A 24,379-nucleotide genomic window follows, 5' to 3' on the forward strand; every position below is an offset into this window, starting at 1 on the left:
ATACCATATAAATACATTAAAGTGATTAGTGTTGTGTACAAAAACAATACTTCAATGGTTAAGCTAGGAAATGGGGTTAGTAGCTGGTTTCGTATCAAATCAGGAGTTATGCAGGGCTGTGTTCTATCCCCAATTATATGGATCACTGTGATGGAGTTTGTCTTAAGGATTGCAGGAAAGGCAATGGAAGAAAACAGAATCAAATGGGGAAGTAAAACTTTCCTGGATTTAGATTATGCTGATGATTTAAGGATCCTAGATGGAAGTGTGAGCAAAATGAATGGACTTTTAGAGGTTTTGTGATTTCAAAATGCTAGAATAAGTTTGAAAATTATTGTTAAGAAGACTAAGTGGTGCTTGTATGATATACCCCGACCTAATATTCTTCTAATATGTTTCTCTGACGCTCAACCCTAATGAAATATACCTTAGTATGATAAAAATAACACTTTAGAAACAAATTTGGGCTATAAATTTGCACATTAAGGAAGGCGGGGGGTAAAGTACAGCGGGTCTGCATGCGTAATGTGTTAGGTACAATTGTTCTGCATATTTTATTTATTTTTATTTATTTTATTACCTGTCGAAAAAAGGTACAAAAGACGGTGTATCACCAAAAAAGAAAAAACACACACAAAAAACAAATTACAACACATTACACATAATCGAACAAATTACAAAGACGAGAAACAAAAACTCAATTATACACTGTACTGCAGGTACGTAAGAAATTTTTCTCTTTAAACTCCCAAGTACTGAAGAAACATAAGCAATATGATTGATAACTTCAATTCAACTAACCAAACCTACAGCAAAATACTTGATAACTTCAATTCATAATCGACGGACTCAATCAACTAGTCTAAATATGATAAGAGACGGTAAAAAGACTAAATATGACAAGAGATGTGCAAATAAAATTAAATGGACAGCGATTTACTGCCTTAGCAAACGGTACCAAGGGTGGGAAGAGACTTTCTCGTTGTACCGTTTAATTTGTTCAATTATAGCTACCGTTGGGTCCGCAATTTTAAAATTTTTAACAAGGTGCGAATTTCTTGTCCACGGCGGGAGCCGCAACAAGAACTTCACATACTTAAAAAACGTGGATCTGAGCTTTCTTTTCTCTGGCTCGGGAAAAATTCTCCAAAACGGGCTTATATACAGGAAATGGGGAAGGGATACTGCGTTATAAAGTCGATCCAGAATTAAACGGTCGAAACGGATTTTAGATGAAACTACTCTATTGTAAGCAAAAGCCAGGCGTTTACGGAGATGATCAATAAGAAGGGAGCGGGTAGTTTTGAGATACTTTCCAATTGGTAAACCAAGGTATATAATTTTCGAGACAGGGGCTACAGACAGTTCTCCCAGCCTCAGAGACGAGACCTCTTCTTGGCGCCAGTTGAACAGAAGAATATCCGACTTCTGTGGGTTAAATTCAAGACCAATGTGACTGTAATTTGATTGTAGTGTGGAGAAGGTGGTCTCTGTACCTGCGACTGTGCGGCTGGGGTTCAGAATGTCATCGGCGTAGGTTATCATTGTAACGTCTATGCCACGAGCTATGTATGTTGTCTCAATAGTAGACTGTGGTTCAATAATACAATTATTAAAGGCACAAGGAGATGTGACCGATCCTTGTCGAGCACCCTTTTTTACTGGGACTATAGGATTCCCTCGGTAGGACAGCATCACGTCTGGTGTATATTCAGTGAGGGATCGACCATGGCCAGGAAGTAGGAGTTCAGTCTGCAGGTGGTCGTACATATCTTTAATGGGTAGTAGGATGTCCTTCTGTACACCTCTCTTTCCCATATCCAGAATGAGTTGGTCGGGGACTAGTGAGTCGTAGGCAAGGCGGACATCATGTAGACCTATAACAACGGATTGCTATGATTCATGAGCGTCAATAAAGACTAAAGCCGAAGCAGAAATGGCGTGGCCGCAACCAAGACCCCTCTGGAACCCAAACTGGGAAGGGGGAGTCCAGCATTTTTCCTGGATTTCATCAATGACCAAAAGTTCGAAGATTTTGCAAAGCGTTGGTGCTACTGTGATCGGTTTGAACGAAGCACATTCTGAAGTACTTTTTCCTTTCTTCAGTACTGGCCTAAGCGACCCAGTACTGAATGCTGATGGTACGAGTCCAGTAGTGAAGATCATGTGAAAGAGAAGATTTTGGTGGCCCGTGAAAGTCGGGCGGCAATGGCTAAGGTGAAGGGCGGATACACGGTCAATGCCAGCCGACTTTTTTTTTTTTAACCTTTGGACCGCAGATGCAACCTGTGATTGGGTAACTATAAAATCTCTATCTGGAATTGATGAGAGGAGGGATGAAAGCTTTTCTTGAAAGGAAATGTTAAGATCCTTTTTTGGGGCTGAAAACTCATCAAGGTAATAGTTTATCCATGTTAAAGACGGGATATCTGACTCGGGACCCGCTGACTCCTTGTTATCAAACATTTTGCATAGCATATTAGGATTTTTAATTACTTTTTCAGAAAGCTCAGATTTCAACTGCAGACGGTGACGAGCAAGTTCCTTCCCAAACCTACGCTTAGATGCAACTCTAATCTCTTTAACTACTCCTGAGTGTGGTCTACCACATTCTTTCCATATCCCGTACCAGAAGGTAGCTCAGTCGCATGCTAATTGTAAAAAAGAGTTAGAAGACTATCCTTTTTCTTGAGTTTTTTATCTGGCACGAGACTTGAGTACTCCCTGCGATTCGGCAAACAGAAGAGCATGGGTCAGTTGGGCGTAATAAATATTAAGACGTAGCCGCGCATCTCTTTCATCACGATGAGAGAATTTCATAAGTAGGTCAAGCGGTACGCGAATTTTTGACAGAACAAGATCACAAGAATCTTGAAAATTTTCTTTATAAATTTTACGCCAAACCTGAATCTCATGCCACCTCTGAGTGAGTAACGACGAATTATTCACAGTCGAAAACGAGGTAGGCCTACTGATAATACACTGAACTGGAAAATGATCTGAAGTGAAACTATTTGGAAGGACAAGAACTTCACGTACTGGCAAAGAACTAGAACCAAAAACATGGTCTAGATTGGACGTAGAGCAAGATTGGTGGATACACGAAAAGTTCTGGTTCTTCCGGTGAATAGTAAAACGGTTCTCAAGTATCCCTATTAGAATGCGACAATGACTATTTTGGGCACTAATATTAACTTCTAAATTACAGTTAAAGTAGCCCACTATTATGCGTTCAAGGGGCCCGCTTTTGGGTTTTTTAAGGCAGTGGCCTAGTTTGGCAGCACTTAAAGCAAAAGCACATCAGATTTGTCGTCACGGGAATCAGTTGGAAGGTACACATTTATAACTAGCAGGTTATCTAGTCTAATTGCAAGAAAATTGTCAGTGTTCTCGTATATTTCGCACGCGAGACGATTGCTAACCAACGTGGCAATTCCGCAAGACGGACGGCCCCGCGGAGATGAACGTTTTGCAGGCATGGGGAACACACAGTAGGACGGCCAGAGATTTAGTAGGTTTATGCCTGCATCTCTGATTAAAAGTTACTGCAGGCATATTACATTATAATTATTCACAAACTGGTCAACCACAACAGACCACTCGGAAAGATTTCTATTTATATCCCAAGAAATTAGTGAAATGTTAGAGATTCCGTTATTCATCATGTTAATGCAGTAAGAATATTATGTAGTAAGAATTGTTTTCTAGCTTCACACTGTCCAAAAACAGATAGTCAGAGTTAGAGGAAAATCTAGCATAAGCTTTTTTCCGAATTGTTCAAAAATGATGTCATTTCACTTTTCGATAGATAGTCTATCATCCATCCATCCTAGGGCAGAACTAAGGTAGTTAAATTTTTCTGAACATTTTAGTACCTGAAACATTTCTGTTGCTCAAATTCCGGGTCAAAACCGTTTTTTTACTGGACTATATGTGCAACGTGCGAACCAAGGTTAGAATATTGGAAGCTACAGTGATGTTAGTGGTCAAATATGGTTCTAAAGCATGGGTGATCCGAAAAGCGGAGGAAGATTTGCAAGATGTTTTACAGAGAAATTGTGCGGACTTTTTCATGTACCAAACTGACTGACTGTATTTCAAACAGTAGGCTGTACGAAAAAAAGGGGGGGGACGGGGTTAATCCCAGTCTCTAAGGCTATAACGAGAGAAAGCTTGAGATGGCTAGGACATGTTCTGCGGATAAAGGATGATAGATTGCCAAAGATTGTCCTTTCCGACCAACCGGCTAAGGCTAAACGGAAAGCAGGTCGACCTCGGTTGGGATGGGAGGAAGTCGTAAGGAATGATATAAGGGAAATGAGAATTTCCTGGAAGGGTTTAAAGTGGGAGGTTTTGAAAAGACTGGGATAGAGGAGGAGCATGTATAACTGTGTTGGCCTCAGGTGGCTTGGTGCTGCGGTGAGTTGTTAGTAGTAGTAGCAGTAGAAGGAACGCGGTCATGTTAATCGCAGAAACGCAGAGATGGAACCAATAGTACGTATTCAAGAATCTTCACGTTCACATTTGTCTTGTACCATTCAAATAATGATGTATCCCATGTAATGATTCATTTATATGAAAAAATGATATATTGAACGATAAGGATCTGTAACATCATTTAATGATTTAATGATGTTTTCTAGGGAATGATTTATTTAAATCATCCATTGAGGTATACTCATACAATCCAAATAATTTCTGAGGCTACACTGGATAATTAATAATATTCGACCTTCGAGCTTCTATTTTTAAAACTGGGATTTTTTTTGCTGAAGAAGGATGACGGATGCGTATTTTTTTTTATTTCTTTTTTTTTTTTTCAAGGGTAATTGTATCGAATAAATGGCCCTAGAACATCTGAAGAGAGCTCATTCGAACGGAAATTAGAAATTGTAGTGCTTTTTTTAAGTGATTAATTAAAAAAAAACTTTCCTAAAAATAAGTTTTTAAAAGAAAATTAAAGGCAATTTTAAACTTATGCTCAGGAGATACAAATACCTGTTAAAATTCAAACTAAAAACGACCAGAAAATACTATTAAAGAATAAATGAAACTTAAAACGAGCAGAAATTAAATAAACAATCAACGCAAACAAACATAAAATAGATATTAATGAAAACTAATAAATAAATCTAAAACGACTGAAACTTAAATTGAATACGTAAATCAAGCTTGAAACGAACAAAAATCACTTAAGACAAGAGTTTGGGTATCGCCTCCTTCTCTCACTGTAAAAGTCTAAAACCTACAGCGTCATTGGCGCTTTTTTGAAAACAAATTTTATTACAAATATTTTCTTTTGTAACTAATAATTAAAATAAACACTCGAAATATAGTAACATTTTGAACTGATGAGCTTTCAGCAATTAATATCATTATACATCAAATATTCAGTTTAATTTATTAGTTCTTTCTAAAGCTGTTCAAGACGACTACAGTTTCTCTACAAACAAGAGTTTGGATACTACCCCCTTCCTTAACTGTAATATAAAAACCAAAAGCCTTCTGCGTCATTGGCGCTTCACTGAAAACGAATTATATTAAAAATATTTTCTTTTCCAGTTCTTACAGCATTGAAAAAAAAAATTAGATAGAAATAAATTCTTTAAATGATGTATCTTTCAAAGACTAATATAATTATTTATTAAATATTCAATTGGATGTTGTTTTTACTTTCCAAGACTGTTCAAGACGCATATAGTTTTCAATAAAGCACCAATGACACGGAGGGTTGTAGGCTACTATAATGAGAAAAGGAGATAGTAACCAAACTCTTGTTTGTAGTGATTTTTGTTCGTTTCAAGCTTGATTTACATATTCACGCTAAGTTTCACTCGTTTTAAGATTTATTTATTCATTTACATTAATATCTATTGTATGTTTGCTTGCGTTGATTGTTTATTTAATTTCTGTTCATTTTAAGTTTCATTTATACTTCAGTAACAAAACTTTTTTTTCGTTTTAAGCTTGATTTTCATATTCCATCTAAACATTACTCGCTTTAAGATCTATTTATTCATTTATATTAGTACTTGTTGTATGTTTTTTCCTATGATTGTTTATTTAATTTCTGTTCGTTTTGGGTTTCACTTATTCTTTAATAGTAATTTCTAGTAGTTTAGAGTTTGAATTTTATAAGGTATTTGTATCTGCTGAGCTTAAGTTTAGAATTGCCTTTAATTTTCTTTGAAAAACTTATTTTTCGGAAAGTTTTTTTTAATTAATTTTTGTTCGTTTTGGTTGTAAAAAGTTTCAAGTTTTTAAATATTCCTTATTTCAAAATCAAACTTAAAAAAAAAAATCAGATGTTCATCAAAGTATCTAAAATGGTATCAAAGAAACAATATCAAAGTGAAAAAATTTTGCCCCCTCTGAAATGAGCCCCCTTTGAAGTTTATACGACGACCCCTTCTATAGGAAGTGCGTCTGGGATTCAATTACAACTTTCAATTTCCAATCAAATGAGCCTTCTATGAAGTTTATGTGAGGATACCTTCCATAAGAACCATATATGTCCCCAGGGTATAACTTATAACACCTACCCTAGGGCCCTGGGGGGCTGTGTCGACGCCGGAGTTTTTCTTATCTGAACTTTGAACTATTTTTAACAAACTGTCTATCTCAAAAATTTTATCTGATGCATTTAGGGCGTATAGGGTGGGGGGGGGGGCTAGTTGCCCTCAAATCTCTTTCGACTCTTAAAAAATGAACGAGAAATTTCAATTTCCAATCAAATATACCCTCTCCGAAGTTTATTCAAGCATCCCTTCCATAAAAACGATATATCCCCCCAGAGCATTACTTACAACGCCTGCCTCTGGGCCCTGGGGGGTTGCGTCGACACAGGAGTTTTTCTTATCTGACCTTTGAATTATTTTTAATGAAATGGCTATTTTAAAAATTTTATCGGATAGGCTTGGGGAAAAAAGGGTGTGGTTGTGGGGGGGGGGGGGGGGGTGTGGGAGTAGTTACCCTCGGATATCTTTTGACTCTTAAAAAGTGAACTAGAACTTTCAATTTTCCAATTAAATGAGCCCTCTCTAAAGTTTATACTAGTTTCTCTTTCATAAGAATCATATACGCCCCCAGGGCAAAACTTACAAAGCCTACCCCCTGGGCCCTAGGGGGTTGTGTTGACACCGGAGTTTTTGTTATTCTAATTTTTGAACAATTTTAAAAAACTGGATTTCTCAAAGCTTGTAGCGGATGGGTTTGGGGAAAAAAGGGCATGGGGGGTCTAGTTGCCCTTAAATCTCTTTACTCTGAAAAAGTGAACTACAACTTTCAATTTGCAATCAAATGAGCCCTCTATGAAGTTTATACGAGCATCCTTTTCATAAGAACAATACATACCCTTAGGGCATAACTTAGAACGCCTTCTCCCGGGCCTTGGGGGGTTGTATATACACCGGAGTTTTTCTTATCCGACCTTTCAACTATTTTTTTTTTTTTTACAAAATGTCTATCTAAAAATTTTGATCAGATGGGTTTAGAAAAAGAAGGCGTGGGGAAGGGGGGCTAGTTGCCCTCGGATCTCTTTCGACTATTAAAAAGGGAACTCGAACCTTCAGTTTTCAATCAACTGAGCCCTCTCTGAGTTTTATACGAGTATTCGTTTCATAAGAACCATTTATTTCTCAGGGCATAACTTACAACACGTGCCCCCAGGTCCTCGGGGGTTGTGTCGACACCTGAGTTTTTGTTATCTGACTTTTGAACAGTTTTTAACTTAATGGCTATCTCAAAATTTTTATCGGATGCATTTGGAAACAAGAGGGGCGTGGGGGGGGGGGTAGTTGCCCTCAAATCTCTTTTGACTCTCAAAAACTGCTATTTACCCAGCTTTTTTTCTTTTATATCCAATTATTTATTATTGCTATTAAGTAGTCTCATTTTCGGCTTTTAAGTGTATTTATGGACTTGAAAATGTTAAAGTACCCTTATTTAGCCCCCTCTGAAGTTTTTACGAGCATACCTTCCATAAGAACCATATAGGCTATTCCCCCGGGGCATAACTTATAACGCCTGCCTTCAGGCCCTGGGGGGCTGTGTTGACCCCGGAGTTTTCATTATATGGTCTTTGAACTTTTTTTTTTAAATGGCTATCTCAAAGCTCTTATCAGATGGGTTTGAGAAAAAAGGGCGTGGAGAGGGGGGGGGGACTAGGTGCCCTCCAATCTCTTTTGACTCTTAAAATGTGTACTAGAACTTTCGATTTTCAGTCAAATGAGCCCTCTTTGAAGTTTATACGAGCATCCCTTCCATAAGAACCATATATGCCCTCAGGGCATAGCTTACAACGCATGCCCCCGGGCCCGGGGGGGGGGGTGTGTGTCGACACCCGCGTTTTTTTTATATGATCTTTCAACTATTTTTAACAAAATAACTATCTCAAAAATTTTATCAAATGCATTTGGGAAAAAAGGGTGTGGGGGGGGGCGTACCCTCCAATATCTATGGATGCTCAAAAAGTGAACTAGAACTTTCAATTTCCAATCAAATGAGCCCTCTCTGAAATTTATACGAGTATTCCTTCCATAAGAACCATATATACCCCAGGGCATAACTTATAACCCTTGTCCTGAAGACCTTGGGCGGAGAGTCATGCTCAAAGATATAATTTCCAGAACTTTCAACTAAGTTGAACAAAATGGCTATCTCAAAATTTTGATTGGGCGTGTTTGGGTAAATGGTGGGCATGGAAAGAGTGTTAATTACCTTCCAATCACTGTTTATTATTAAAAAGGGCACTAGCCATTTAAATTTACAATCGAATGAGCCCTTTTTGAAGTTTTTACGACAAAGTTTTCTATAAAAACCTTATATGCCCCCAAGACATAACTTACAACCATTGCCCTGAGGGCTGTGAAGGGTTCGTCATCCTCAAAGACCTAATTTCATGGCTATCTTAAAATTTTGATTGGATGTGTTTGGGGAAATGGTGGGCGTGGAAGGGGTGTTCGCTGCCTTCCAATCACTTTTGACCCCTAAAAAGGGCATTAGAACTCTCGATTTCCAATCGAATGAGCCCCCTTTGAAGTTTTTACGACGACCCTTTCCATATGAAGTGCCTCTGGGAAAAAAAAAATTATAAATAAATAAATAGTAAAACATTGGAGCCGTATGGCCTTTACTATAGGCGACGCTATAGCGTTGCCTCTGACCAAAAAGATTGTGGGCAACTAGCCCCCCTCCCACTCCCATTTGTTCCCCAAAGACATCATATCAAAATTTTGAGATAGCCATTTGATTCAGCATGGTTCAAAGGTCCAGTAACTATACCATTGTCCCTGGGGAAAAGGTTGTAAATTACGCAATTTGCCCATCGTTCTATATATAGTATTTATTATTGGAGAATACCTACACGAATTTTTTTTTTTTTGGGGGGGGGGGGATAAAATGCTAGAGGGGGGGGTTCCATATGGCGAATTTTCCAGATGAAATTTTACATGGTGGAGGGGGGGGTATTTCTTGGAATGAATGAAAGATGGTAAATAAAAAGCAAGTGTTTTCAACTGAAAGCAAGGAGCAACATTAAAACCTCAAACGTTTTGAAATTATTTCATATATAAGGGGACTGCCCTTTTTCAACCCTAGCTCTAGACGCTAAAGTTTGACTTTTTGTCCTAATTCTTTATGAAAGACTTCTCAAACACAAAAGTCGTCGAGTTTGAATGAGAAGTATTTTTAAATAACTTTAAGACTTTGGCGTAAAGAGCAAGAGTTGAGGAAGGAGCATCTATCCTCATATACGGAATAATTTTTGCTCGTTTTAAGTTTCAATACCACTCCTTACTTTCAGTTGAAAATGTTTTTTTTTTTTTTTTCATTTATTTAACTACTCATAATAAATCAGATAGGTATCTCACTACGTATTGTAGAAATGGTTACTGCTTCCTACAAGATATTACGGTAACGGTCATGGGCGCCCATGAGCTGAATTTAAGGGGGGAGCTTACCTGGTCTAATTCGCACTTCCAATGATGTATAATAGAAATCTCAAAACAAAAATATAAATAAATAAGGCAGCATCATTCAGCGTCCCCTGCCCTCCCTCCTTATGGGTGCCCATGGTAACGGTTCTAAAAAACCTGAATTATAAGACAAAACAAAAAATCTGTAACGATGAAAAAAATGATGATGATCAGAGCCAGTGAAAGGAAGAAGAATAAAATACAAATATTTCAGTTGGGATCTCTGCTCAACCGCCCTCAGTGCAGAGTTAGGAATAAAAAATAAAAAATTCAGATAAAATTCCACGGGACTATAAAAAGACAAGCAAACACTACCGTACGAGAATAAAAGGCCCTTTCTAAGCAACGGTGAATGAGCAGCTTTTTTATGCTAGTGGTTTTTAAGGTTGATCTTTTTATATTGTCGTGTTGATCTTTATCATTCCTTTTTTCCTCATAATTACATAAGGACGGATGATCAGAGATCTTGTTCGAAATATTTGCATCGTGCACTTCTTCTTTTCACTGACTGTGATTACCCTCGTTTTTTTCTATGTTACGATTTTTCGTTTACGATTTGCTTGAAACCTCTATAGTAGGATTCTCTGACAAGGCCGTATCCAGGGGGGGGGGTTCCCCCCGAAATTTTTGACCGAGTTGAAAATTAGTCTAAAAAATACCTATCAACACAAAACCTTGCCAGAAAAAATATGCTCCCACACTTAATCTTATTGTAGTTTGTGAGTAAAAGGTTCTGATCAGCTTACGCACTTAGGTAACTTTAGGTAACCCATGTTCACCTGACCTTGCATAGTAAATTAGGGTTAATAATATGCGCTCTGATCAGCCTACGCAATTAGGTAACCCCATGTTCACCTGACCTTGCATAGTAAATTAGGGTTAATAATATGCGCTCTGATCAGCTTAAGCAATTAGGTAACCCCATGTTCACCTGACCTTGCATAGTAAATTAGGATTAATGGGCGCTCGAGGTATGGTATAAGAGAGTGCAAGATTGTCAGTTCAGTTCAGTTCAATTTCGGACTTGGCTAAGAGAGGAGCGATTTTCAACATGAAGAGGAAGTGTGGCATTACGTCGTTTTTCGCGCCCAAGCGGACCAGGGATGTTTATGACAGTGGCGTTAGCGGGACGTCTGCGGAACATTCATCTGCACCTGTGGATCTGAAGGGCAGTGGAGCTATCATCGAAGCTTCTGAATCACGCACACTGGAACCAACCACGACGCAACAAGCACCTGCACCAACCCAGTCTTTGTCGTTGTTTGCAAATGACATCAGTCGTTTTGTCAACAAATCATCCAGTCGCGATTCAAATTCTAAACTTCGTTTGCTGAAGAACCCTTGGACTCCAGATGTCTCCTACATTTTTCCAGTATCCGAAAAACGGAAGCTGAAGTTTCAGTTAACTTGGCTCGCTCTTTTCAGTTGGTTGTCCTACTCTCCGCCTGAGGACGGTGCTTTTTGCAGATTTTGTGTTCTGTTTTCGTCAGAGACAACTGGTAATGGCTACCACAAGCACTTGGGGACTCTAGTCACCAAACCATTTAAGAACTGGATAAAAGCAAAAGAGAGATTCACAGCTAACCAACAAGCACAGTTTCATAGAAACTGCATCGAATCGGCTGAAAACTTCATTTCTGTCTCAGGGAAAAGGCAGGACAACATCGTGCATCAACTAGACGCGGTGAGGAAAGCGCAGGTTCAAGAAAATCGCCAGAAGTTGCGACCAATTGTTGAGACGGTGATATTTTGTTGGTGGCAACAGCTTGCCCTTCGTGGTACCAACGATTCCAGCCCCATTTCGGTCTCGGATCCAGAACCTTCTCACAATGATGGCAACTTCCGAGCACTACTGCGGCTGAGGGCAAGACACGGTGACGATATCCTGAAGAACCACCTTCTTTCTGCGGCGGGAAATGCCACATATTTGTCTCCCATCATCCAGAAGGGTATTATCGCCGCATCCGGGGAGCTTCTTCAGCAGTCTATTGTGGAAAGAGTAAACACAAGTCCATGCTTTTCGGTGCTTGCCGATGAAACGGCGGACGTTTCGAATACCGAGCAGCTGTCTGTTTGCGTCCGCTACACTTTCAAAGGGAATTTGCATGAGGACTTCCTTGGTTTTACCCCAGTTTCTGATTTGACTGGGCAAGGTCTGGCTTCATCAATCCTACAATTTCTCTAAGGCCTGGGTCTTAATCTGGACAAGATGGCTGGTCAGGGATATGATAGTGCAGCAGCGATGAGCGGGCATCTTAGGAGTGTCCAGGCTGATATACGTGAAAAGTATCCGAAGGCGCTTTACGTCCATTGTAGTGCGCACAGTCTCAACTTGGTCATCTCTTCTGTATGGTCTATTCTGGCGTTTAAGAATTTCTTCGGTGTCTTGTCACTAGTCTGCAGTTTTTACCATACTTGCCCACTCAGGACACAGAATTTAAAAGAGAAGATCAACGAAATACTACCGGATTCGAGGAAACATACTTTAACCGGACTCTTCGAAACAAGCGGGGTGGAGCGCCACTATTCAGTCGTGTAGTTTCTTGACTTTTAGTAACCTTTCGTGCGATCCCTTGAACCTGTTGAAGAGAACGGGAAGGCAAAAACTTCGATAGCAGTGGCGCAGCTGTAGGACACGATGAGTCAGTCGACATGTTTTGTTTATCTCCGTTTAGTGAAATGGTTTTTCTACCTTACGCTTCCATTATGCAAGACTCTTCAGTCAATTGACTGTGATTTGGCAGCTGCATGCAGGCATGTGGAAACTGTCCTTTCAAAACCAAAGGAAATGCGAGGAAATGCTGCTATTGCTTTCACGTCTATTTTCAACGAGGCTCAGCGTTTTGCCAGTGACTTGGGACTTGGGATGACTCGTCCAAGAACGAAACGTGGCCGGAGTATGCACGCAGACGATCCAGACCTTCTCAACCACTCGAAAACCTTTCTCTTTAGTTCTTTCCTGGGCAACTTCAACTCCGAGTTGAAACAACGATTCGTGCTTCACCAGAAGAAACGACTGTCAAATCTCAATGTTCTTTTTCCTACCAAAATTGTCTCTGTCGATCTGAAGGCATTAAACCTGGAGTCATTGGTTGAATTGTATGGCGATATTCTTCCAGAGCTAGACTGTCTGAAGCAAGAAATTGAGCTATGGCGCATCAAGTGGGAGAATGTTCCGGTATCAGAGAGGTCTACTTGTGCTGTGTCTTTGCTTCAGGCATGCGACGCTACCTTTTTTCCAAATGTTTTTCTTCTTCTGGCTGTTCTTGCGACGTTACCTGTTAGCACTGCTACTCCGGAAAGAAGTTTCTCAACGCTCAGAAGGCTCAAAACCTGGCTGAGAAATTCAACAGGAGAAGAACGATTGAGTGGCTTAGCCCTCCTTGCAGTCCATAGGGACGTTGACATCTGCCCTGACAAGGTCATTGACATTTTTGTTGGGAAGAAAAATCGTCTCCTGGATTTCGTTTTATAGATATTCGCCCTTACTTTTAGCTAAAAAAAAACTAAAAAATATATAGACTACTTCTAGCCTACTATTTGGCTTCTTTTTGCGCAAAAAAAATAGCTTGTAGTATTTAACTGTATGTAAATACTTGTATTTTTTTTGCGTTACTAAGAAAAAAAAAAAAAAAAAAAAAAAATCGTATCTATAAGCCCCGTATAGATACGAAAGTATGCCTAGTGGACGCGTCCTCGTTCGCAAGGGGCGGACTAACGGTCTCGAGCTAACGTAATGTTGCTCGAGGATGTTAGACAAAGTCCACGGTTAAAAATCGGGTAAACCCCCCCCCCCCCCCCCGAACAAAAATCCTGGATACGGCCCTGTTCTCTGATAAACTGAATCTGGTCGTACAATTTTTATTAAGATAGCTTTTGATGGGTAACGCTAAATTAAATGAGTATTCTATGTTTGGAGTCAGCAAAAAAGCTAATTCATTTGATGTATATTTTGTTATCGAGATTCAGTTTTTCAGAGTTTAGGTCACTACTGGGCCGAGTCGCTCATTACTTACAGTTCATTACAACAAACTGTTTGATAATGCATTTTGTCCTGAATAAAATTTTTAATAAACATTAACACCAATATAACGAACCATTTCTTGTTTTTGTTTTGCATTTAACATTACAACAAAGTATACAGTTAAAAAGTTTTACAAGGTGTCTTAATTATGTTTTGCCATGAGGTATGACAACTAAAAATGAAAGTGTCAACTTATGTGTTTACTAACTTTCAGTGAACCACTTTGGTTATCCAGGGCGTGAGCAAACATTTTCATAGGATATAAAAAATTAAAATAGCTATAGACAAATCCAAAACCAAAGCTATAGAAATATCAAGGGGTGTGCTAACTCATCAGCAGTGTCAGGTAAATCGCATGAGCCAGGGTGTAGTCTCTCATGGAAATATTCAACAGTTATCTGCTCCATAGACTAGATATTATCATTGGACTATATTAAAAGTCATTGTCAAATTTGACAAAAAAAATAGTAAGATAAAAAAAAGAGAGAGATAGGGAAAAAAATATTTCATAATAATGTAACTTAATTGAATAGTTAATAAATACCTCTCTTCAAAATCTGTTGGGGTTTTAACAAACTCGAATCCTGAGTGTCTGAACTGAATTGTAAAAATAAGTTTATTTTTATTTGTTTATTTATCTACTTCTGTGGAAAGAATAATGTCAATAAGTTTCAATTTTTATTATTTAGTTGCTGTCAATTACCCCTCGATTAATGAAACCAGTTTTTTTTCGAATTGTTGGTTATTTTTTTCTAGCCGTTGCCGGAGGGATGCTTGTGTTGCCTCGCGGTGACCCTCCGCCTCTTAGACCGGTGAATTACTTAAACCTAGAGAGACCTCTTGAAAAACCAATGACAATGCCCCGACCAACGAGTCTTTCAAGGCAAGGCGACTTTCAAAGGTCAACAAGTGTCGTTGACAATCCGAATTATCATTATCAGACTCTTGGCCACAGTGGTGAATGTACTCGAAGTAATGTGGTTGTACTCAACACTAATCCTGGAGTCTTGAACACAGGGAGTCTTCAGAGGCCCAAGAATCCACCCCCTCCTACTCCCTTATTGTCTAGTAGAGTTAACGGAAAAGAGACCATACCTCCAGAGCAACCTCGAAGGAGCATAGAAATAGATACCAGACCAAAGGTAAGCTGCATTTTGTAACCTTTTTCTTTCTGTTAACGATACAATAAGAAAATAGATGAAAATTCTGTTGTCACTTCTTCGGCTAAATGCCGGGAACCTCTTGTTTGCGGTTGGGAGTCAAATCAGTTTGTATTTTCGCTGATGTGTTTTCTTAATATATTTATCATTGATTCAGTATGTGTTTGGATTAAAGTTGTAGTAATGCATTTATTAATGGTATAAGCAAATAATCTGGTTTCTTTCAAAATATGAAATTTCTGTGCCAGTGATATGCGGCGGCCAGTTCTTTTTCCAGACTATATAGGTACTGTAGCCTTTTAACCGCAAGGAAGCCTATCGAATCTGATCCGCTGTTCCCAAACAATGTCCTTTTTTGTGATGAAACAAAAATTTACACGATAGGAGTCGCAGCTAGAATAGGATTGAGGCAGTGTAATGGACAAGTGTCTCACTCACATTAACCACATGTGATTGGTTGCATTTTGGAATGAATCGTCATTGGTCACGAACAGTGGATTTCGCTTTATTAACTCCTCTGCTATCTCATGGAGGAATTAACGGGCTATCGCAGTTCCAGTTGTCTTGAATTTTGGTCAGATCTTTTGGTTTGCGTCAAAATTGGACTTCTGGCGTATTAATTATCCGCAACGTTTTCCCAGCTCTCTATTATGTTTTTTTCCGCTGAGAAATACTCGTTCCGAACGTGGTTTGTGTCTTTCTAAGCCTTTTGCCTCATTTTGAAAGGTGAATTTGTTCAGGTTAGTTCCAATTTTGACGGCAAAACGTGGCTCCGTGTTCTGATATATTTTCATTCTTAGTGTGACCGCCACACTTTTACTTAGGGCTAGATGTACATAATCCAACAGATTGAGAAGTCTGACATGGTTCTCCTGACTCACCTAACAGTCATCCCGCTCATAGGGACCATCCCTCACCCCTGCCTCTTAATAAGAACAAGTCGGTTTATATACTTATTGATAATGTGTTCAAGTAATCTAAGGACATTTGAATATGTAGAAACTCTTTTTAATCTGATAAACTTCTGAGTTACTACTTTATTTATGCCAAAGACAAGGCCAAATTCAGCGGGCGGGTGTAGGATGTTTGAGCCCCCCCCCCTCCCCGAAATGTTTGTCCGATGCTTAACAATGTAACGAAAATGCATATGAACAAGTTATGATGTTTTTTTAAGTTCTTTGTGTAACCCCCTTCCCTGAACAAAAAACATGGGTGTGGCCCTGACCTAGAATGACTTTTTCATGTAAAGTATTGTGTTGAGTAGTATCTCCTTTTTTCTTCAAAAAAATTTGGGGCGGGGGGGGGTTCACAGATGCTGGCCATTTTCACAAGTTTGGCTGACAATATACAGACAAACGGCCGTTTTTTCGGTTTTAATGACTTTTCCCCTGAAATATGTTTCTCTGTTGTTTGTTTTAAGCATGATAGCTATCAAATAAGTTATTAAATCGAGTAAAACTTACCTATGTCTTATTTACTTTGTGTGGCTGTACTAATTTTATATATATTTTTTTCTTTATTTTAAGAGTGCATGCAATACTTTAACGATTAGTAGCCTACAAATTTTTATAGTGTAATATAGTATAATTAAATAGTATAATAGTAAAAAAAATATATAGACTTACATTTAAGGTTTTGTGTTAAATTTTCTTTGGGTCGGGAACCGTTGTTTCATGTGTGGTTTTGGGAACTTTTACACCCTAACGTTTACGGCTAACTGAATACAAGCACACAGAGAGGAGAGATAAATATCCTATAAAGTGTTCGCCCCTAAGATCTCCCCGCCCCTCATTGGAAATTTACCTGATCTTCTTCATACTCGTGACTGGTTTCGACAAGAATCAAATATTTATTCACTAAATTTTCTTGCCTTCATTCCGTTTGTCTAATAAATGCCGCCTGAGAAATTTTTCATAAAATTTGGAACATTTTTAATAGCGTGCCTTTTTTAAATCAATTTTGATGGAATTTACGTCCTGTATGTTAGGTTGAATCGACCATGTCTACTTTTACAACTATAAAACAAAAACAAAACAAAATAGAAACAAAACAAATAGAAAGGAAAACGAAAACATAGCGTTTGAAATTGCAGCTAATCAAGGAGGCACACTTGTGCCTCTTTAAAGAGGCGACCCACCACAATGTTAAGCGATTTCCGGTCCTAGCGGTCACAGAGAGACGGTGGTGATCGCATTTTGTAGCTTATGCTTAAACTAAGAAACATGCAAAATTTCATCCCCCTCCGACTTTATCTTCATGGGGGAAAGGGGGCCGGAAGTTTCGACCCTCCCACCACAGCCCCCCTTTAACGTTGTCCAATCAGGCTGAAATTTAGAGGATAAGCTTTCCTAGGGCCTGGGAGCTTATATTCAAAATTTCAGCTCAATCCGATCACTCCTTCCTGTTTTCCGAAAACCAAATATAGCCACTTATTTTTATTATTTTTTTTTATCAGCCACGCCTACAGGCCACAGTTGGCAACGGATCCGGGTGAATGAGGACTCATTCGAAGCGGAATTCAACCTGTTAGGGCCTTTTGATATTTTCAGACCGAAAAAATTATCGCCCGAATTTACATTTATGAATTACGAAAAAAGGGGCTGCCCCCTCCTCAACGCCTCGCTCTTTACGCTAAAGTTTGACTATCTCACAACTCTTTTTTTGTTAAACAATAAAAACTTTAGTGTAAAGAGCGAGGCGTTGAGGAGGGGACAGCCCCTTTCATACACGGAATAATTTCTGTTTGTTTTAAGTTTTAATGTCGCTCCTTACTTTCAGTTTAAATTTTTTTTATTTAAAGGCTGCAAAAGCAGGGGGTTTGGGGGCGGCAGCCCCCCAGTAACTCCTAATCCCTCTATGTTTTAAGGTTCGAACTTGTGACTCAGCCTCTTTAACTCTTTAGAAAACGTAGTTTTTTTCAAATAATAGTCTATAAACTTTCAAACTACTGCAACTTTTTCTCTTTAAATAATTTCTCCTTTAAGAAAGAAACCTATTTACAATTACCTAAGTGTAATACAACGATAGTTCGTTAACCGAAAAGGATAATTCATGTATATTTATTTTATTTAAAGGTTAAAAGATGTCGGGCGCTTTACGATTGTGAAGCTGACAATGATGATGAGCTTTCTTTTGAAGAAGGCAGCGTTATAATTATTACTTCTGAAACAACAGAAGATGAAAACTGGATGGAAGGTTATCTGGAATCTTCCCCGCACAAGAAAGGAGTATTCCCTGCAAGTTTTGTCACATTATTGTCAAGATGATAGATATGTGCATTGCCAGTTATAACGGATATTTAAACCCTGTTTTCGTTTGTGACGATGGGTTGACTGCCTATATGACTCTCCGAAATTTGGGTTTTTGACAAAATCCAGCTTCACGTCTTGTATACAATTAAAGTTTGTGATTGATTTTCCTTTGCCATCTTTGCTTAAGATCTAGATTGCGAAAATCTTCTGTCATACTTATCACTTGTTGGACTTTGTAGCTTACTAATTATTATTTGATTTAATGGTTCCTTAATAGCTAGTTTCCTTAATGAACTGTCAGTAACGTTATCTCGTCCTCCACTGGGTCGATATTGTTATCAGTATTTGGGCGTAGATATTGGGATAAGAGCAATCCGCCCTCCCTCACCCCTTGGCTAATCAAAAGACTCCCCGGGAAAATTTAACGAATTGCTGTCTAAAAGAAAACTGTTATCGCAATATGTTTTACCCGAAAAATCCAGTGATATAACTCTCCCTAAAGCTAACGCATGTATGTGTATCTAATTTAGATTTCGCTGTAATGGTATCAAAAGACCTAAAAATTTGATTTCTATAGGGTTAGTAATGAAGTTCACTGCTTTATTTCAGGGACTTAAGGGGAAGCTATATTTCCCAGAGGAGTTAATGCGCCATATATACTCGAATTTCAAATACAGTCAGATTTTTTACAATGGGTGTAAAATGGTCACGTGGTCGAAATAACGTTAAATTAATACTTTGAAAATTAATTGAATAACTTAAAATATCCAAAGTTTAATACTATACTTGAATTGTTGCTTCAGTTGATTATATTTTTGTGTCATGTACAAAGAATTGATGTTGTGGTTTGGAGGAACTTCAAATGGTGCTAGTAGATGCTAAGTAGTTAATGATCATTTAAAACGAATCATTGCGCACAAAATTTGTTCTATTTGGATTTTCTTGTTCTATCTCATGTTCAATATAGATTGTTCTGTGTTTAATATCGTTTAGTGAAGTATACTCTAGTGTTTTGTGCGTATTGGTATCAAAATTACTCGTGTTTGGATGTCTCTTTTCCTTAGTAAAAAAAAAGTATATGTGCATGTAAAAAAATTAGCGTAGAGTAACTATAAATTTGGCATGCCGAAATTTAGAACATTAAAAAGTGTCCATGTTGTACGACTATAAGATTATCCAATGTCACCTCTTTCATCACTAACGATTATTCTTAGCGCCTTGTAGATGGGTGACGGCAGTTTCCTTCTTACCTTCCTTGACCCAGCACTATTTAAATTATCCTTGCTGTCTTTGACAGATCGGATTAACAGACTCATATCAATCTTGACAAAATAACACTTTTTGGAAAGACAGTTAGATTTAGTTTTTTTTTTTTTTTTTATCAGTTTAAGTAAGCTCCAAAAGAAGCCTAGGCATTATCGTTTCCATCAATAAATACATGCAGACCAAATTTTATTGTTGCCGAAACGTAATACACTTTGAATACTTCCGACGTTTTAATGCGTTGAAACGTATTGCGTTTGATAGATCCTATTGTAGAAAAGGCTGGCTATAAAACTACCCAGACGATCCCCGTATTTCAGTAGGCAATGTAGATGTCGATTCTTGGATATCGATCATAAGTTTTTCGTTCGTAAGAAATATGGGTTGATCTTTATGAGCAATGTAGCTGTACAAAATCTAATGTCAACATAATTTTTAAGTTTAAGTCAGGAAGAAGAAGGAATATTGAATATCCAAAGAATATAACTTACGCTCGTGTTCTTTTCTTTTTCTTTCACCTGTCTCACAGTAATTTTTTTACTTATTCTTCATCTCTTTCTATGCACAATCATGCTAGATCATCAATTCTAGCTTCTTTTTCCCCCTCTTTCTCTTTCTGTCTTACTCCCTCTTTCTGTCTCTTCGTTATATATTTTAGATAATGCTTTAATTGTTTACCTTGAATAACGCTGATGTAATATCAACAGTTATTACACATCATCGAATTACTGAAACAGTGAAAGATACATTCAGGCAGTAATTGCCAATACTGTCTCTGTATTGTTGAAATAATTTAAATACTAGTCAGACCATTAAATAAATCCATACACAGTAGGCATATATCATGATAGAGTCGAAATTTTGTTTTAATCTGTGATAATATTATATTTATAGATTACTTCTTGTCATTTAATCATTCCTCAACTTCATGCTAAGTTTTGACAGTAGGCAAGTTTGTCAGCAGCTGAATTTCATGTTGCCCAATGAAAGCAAAATACCTCCGCAAAGGCGAGTATTCGGTTGTTTTCTATTTAGAATCAATCTTAGAACAGATTTTATTGCTTTGGCTGGAAAAAAATGTATTTAATATAAATAGAAGCACTTTGTTTATGCGAATATTAAAAATATACTATTGATATTCTTGTTTTTAGATAGGTACCAAAAGGTGTTAGGTTAATATTCTAGGATGACTTGAAAATCTTGCCTTTAAATCAGACATGCGATCCGGAATTCAAAAAGTGACGCAACCACTTGGTGGTTTTCGCTGGACAAAATCTACTGTCTTCTGTTATAACTTAGCTTAATTCTTCTCTTCGCTTATTTTCCTTTTTACACTTCTATGGCTTCTATTTAAAGTTTACTCCGCATTTTTATTTTGTCCTTTTGCGCGTCATTTTTATTGAATAGGGAAAGATCATGATAGTTTGTTTTCCGATTATTGTAGTTGTGAATGCTAAATAATTTTGGGTATCTTTGTTACAAGCTTTTGAGTGTTGATTTTACAAATGGAACTGTTCATAGTTCCTGCATTGTTTACGTTTGGGAAAAGATGATACCAGAACTGCCCTTTGGTGTGTTTATTTCTTTCTTTTTTTTTGTGGAGTAGGAAATAGTATTAGGGTAAACGGATAAATAAAATGAATAAAAAAAATTGTAGTTTTCTTGCTGCTGCTTCAGTTGATATTCTTACTCAAGTATAGCTATATTGATTTGAGAATATTGCTGTTTTATAAGCTTTTCATTTCAAAATGTTATAAGTCCATGGGACTTTCCAAAGTCTTGATCCTTTTATTTTAATGTTAAATGAGAATTATAATATATGATTGAGTATTAATAATAAAATGGAACAGCATTTGATATAATTTATGTACAGTATGGCCAACATAAAATGTTGCAACTCAGGTCTTAAAAATAAGCTTCTTGGAATAGGGCGAATCCAGGGTTTTTTCAGGGGGGAGGGGTGAATTAAGTCTTTGGGACTTACTAAATTTCTGGTCCCTTTTTTTGAAGTTAGATATGAATTTTTTGAAACTTTGAAATATGATTGAATCTTACTAGTAAAATTAACAACATTTGAGATAATTTACGCATAGTATGTCCAAAATAAAGTGTTGCAACTCAAATTTAAAAATAAGTATCTCGGAATAGGGTGGATCCAGTGTCTTTTCAGGGGGGGGGGGGGGTGTAAAAATAAAAACTTTAGGGAATGTACCAAAAAAAATTTACATGGATTTTTGTTATGTTTTTACGAGTTGGACAAACATATCGAGAGGAGGGGGCGGGTTCAAATTTGGTTAAATTTAAGGATGAAAATGAAAGCACTAAAACTTTGGGATAAATTTCAAGAGTTTCCAAAAAGTTTTTGGGCAAAGCCTTTCTAGATTGCAAAAATTAGGCATTTTGCATTTGGTGTCATTTGGAATTTTAAAGTTGATGGGGACACCTTCCAAAAATATAATCAGGGAAAGCATTTTGATTTTTTCCCCAGTAGATTGATTCTAAATCGGTGACACTTTGATGGATTTTGCCATTTGAAGCTCCGGAGTAAACTCTGGTACCCCTCTAAAACGGTTTTGTGTCCCATAAAAGTGATACTATCACCCTTCCCTCTAAGGTCAACGAAATAGAAAGACTTTCTCTTGCTCCAATGATTCATTTTTAAAATATTAACTTGTAGTAATTTTGTGTGGGAACCCCATTTGGCGTAATACCCCAATTTAGTTTTTAAACTTGACTATTTTCTTTAATGTGTTTGCAGTTGAGCTCGTTTCTGTTGAAAAATCGATAAAAGGCTCCTGGTTATCTTGAGGTTGCATTCTTTGTTAACTTTACATGTCCATTTTATATGTAGTCTATGATTTTTATCTAACCTTTTCTTTATTTGGTCATGTTTTCGTTTGCTTTTTCGCAAAGGTTTTAACTGAAAATTAAGTACAATTGGACTAGTAAGAGTGATTCCCTTTACTTCTGTTGTCACTTTAGTAACGTTTACACTTTAGCTTAAGATGTTAAATGCAGTTTGAAAAACAGTAATTTCCATTTGCTTAATGGATACAATTTTTAAGTTAAGCAATCAATTCTAGCACCCACTACTTATTATTTTTGTAAACAGAGAATTGTAGTTTTCCCCCATGCTACTATATAGCCACCTAGCCACAAAATGGTTAGCAAAAAGGGTAATACGTCAATCTTCTATCCTTCAGTAACTATACTTATCCTTTTCTGATTTTGTAACAGTTAAAACCTACAAGAAGTGTGGAATTGAAGATTCTGCATCTATTCCGATAAAGTTCTGAATTCATTTAATTAGTGGAAGCAGATTTGGCTCATTAAAAAATAAATAAAATTAGCAATTGTGGCAAATCTGTAGCTTTAAGAAAATATGAGGATAAATCATCCATTCGACGGCCTTGAAGTATTTGACATATTTGTAATCTTAGTATAGCAAGTTTTTTCAAACGTGTTTAGCTTGTGTTTTTGCTTATTAGTAGCAGAGGTATTAAGATTTATCTCTTGCTAGCATTAAATCAGTACTGTTAAAAATCTAAAGGTAGATTCAAAGCATATTCCCAACGTGTAATATTCTTTTCCATTTTCTTGAGAAATCTAGTAATTTAAATGTTATGTCCAATCACATCGCTTATTTGTATGCTACAAAGTCTCTGAACTTAATGTTCATATAACAAACAAAAGTTTTTTTTGGGGAAATGAGTGTAGACACAACACATATAGTCATAAAACACATGTATTTTTAATCAGTTCTTCTTTTGTTATCGTTCAATTATGTAATTTAACTATTTTGTGAGTGACTACAGTTATGTGTAAACAATATGCCTATTTGCTTAACCAGGGATCTGATTAATTCATAGAATTAGTTTTATTATTTGGCCCTTTTTCTTCTGAGGTGTTTCTTCAAAGTGATTTTCTTTTTTATTACAGAGCTTTACCCCTAATCCATATGTCAAGGGTTCGTTTAGATCTAGTTGTGTTCATTAACCAAAATGTAGCATAGCAAGCATGTCTTGTTTATAGATGGTATTTTTGTCCATGACAATATTATATTTGAATATTTCAGAAAGATATTATTGATAATTAGTTGATTTTTTGATTAATATTATATATTGCGATTGGATATTAAACAGATTTATGTTCATGAGGCTCAGTCTCCATTGAGTAGTGTTTTGTTTGTTTTTAAGTAAGATTCCTACGCTAGTATGTAATAGTAATCGACAAGATGCTAGTCATTACGATTCCTTCTACAAACATTTTTTTTATGTTTTGCCTTGTCAGTTTCTTTTCTTCGATTTTCAAGGAAATTTCGTGTCCTAGTCTACATGCATGGTAATTAAGATTCGGCTAGTTCAGACTTCTTTGACAAATTTTTTGTTTAATAGCCAACCCAAAGAGCAAATGCAACTTGTAAGAGCATAAACTGGCGCTATTACTGATTTAAAAAAAACACCAGTGTCATCTAGCGTTTGGCGTTTCTTGGCATTTTTTCAAGCTTCTTAAATCTGTTCTTCTCAGAAACTGAGATTAGTGATTTTGCGATTTACACTTATTACGCTGATTTTGACAAGAAAGTCAATTGATGGCATTTTTTCAGTGCGTTAAGAAAACAAATTTAGCTTAATTAGTGTAAATGGCAAAATCACTCATCTCAGTTTCTGAAAAAAATACATTTAAGAAGCTTGAAAAAATGCCAAG

At 37.2% G+C, this 24,379-nt stretch overlaps 1 protein-coding gene across 1 annotated transcript in view; it reads left to right on the top strand.

The window, feature by feature from the left end:
* Nucleotides 1-23,821, top strand: part of LOC148952097 (arfGAP with SH3 domain, ANK repeat and PH domain-containing protein-like) — a 64,009-nt gene extending 40,188 nt beyond the window's left edge. Inside the window, exons 10-11 of the mRNA XM_089089134.1 lie at nucleotides 14,755-15,140; nucleotides 18,233-23,821. Of these exons, the coding sequence (XP_088945260.1) occupies nucleotides 14,755-15,140; nucleotides 18,233-18,424 (578 nt within the window). The 3' untranslated portion in view covers nucleotides 18,425-23,821. The remainder of the gene's footprint in view (nucleotides 1-14,754; nucleotides 15,141-18,232) is intronic.
* The last annotated feature ends 558 nt before the right edge of the window (nucleotides 23,822-24,379 follow it).

This window comes from Artemia sp. Qi Xiang Cuo, chromosome 5 (assembly GCF_049724085.1).
Source record: "Artemia sp. Qi Xiang Cuo chromosome 5, ASM4972408v1, whole genome shotgun sequence".
In the NCBI taxonomy this organism is placed as follows: Eukaryota; Metazoa; Arthropoda; class Branchiopoda; order Anostraca; family Artemiidae; genus Artemia; species Artemia sp. Qi Xiang Cuo.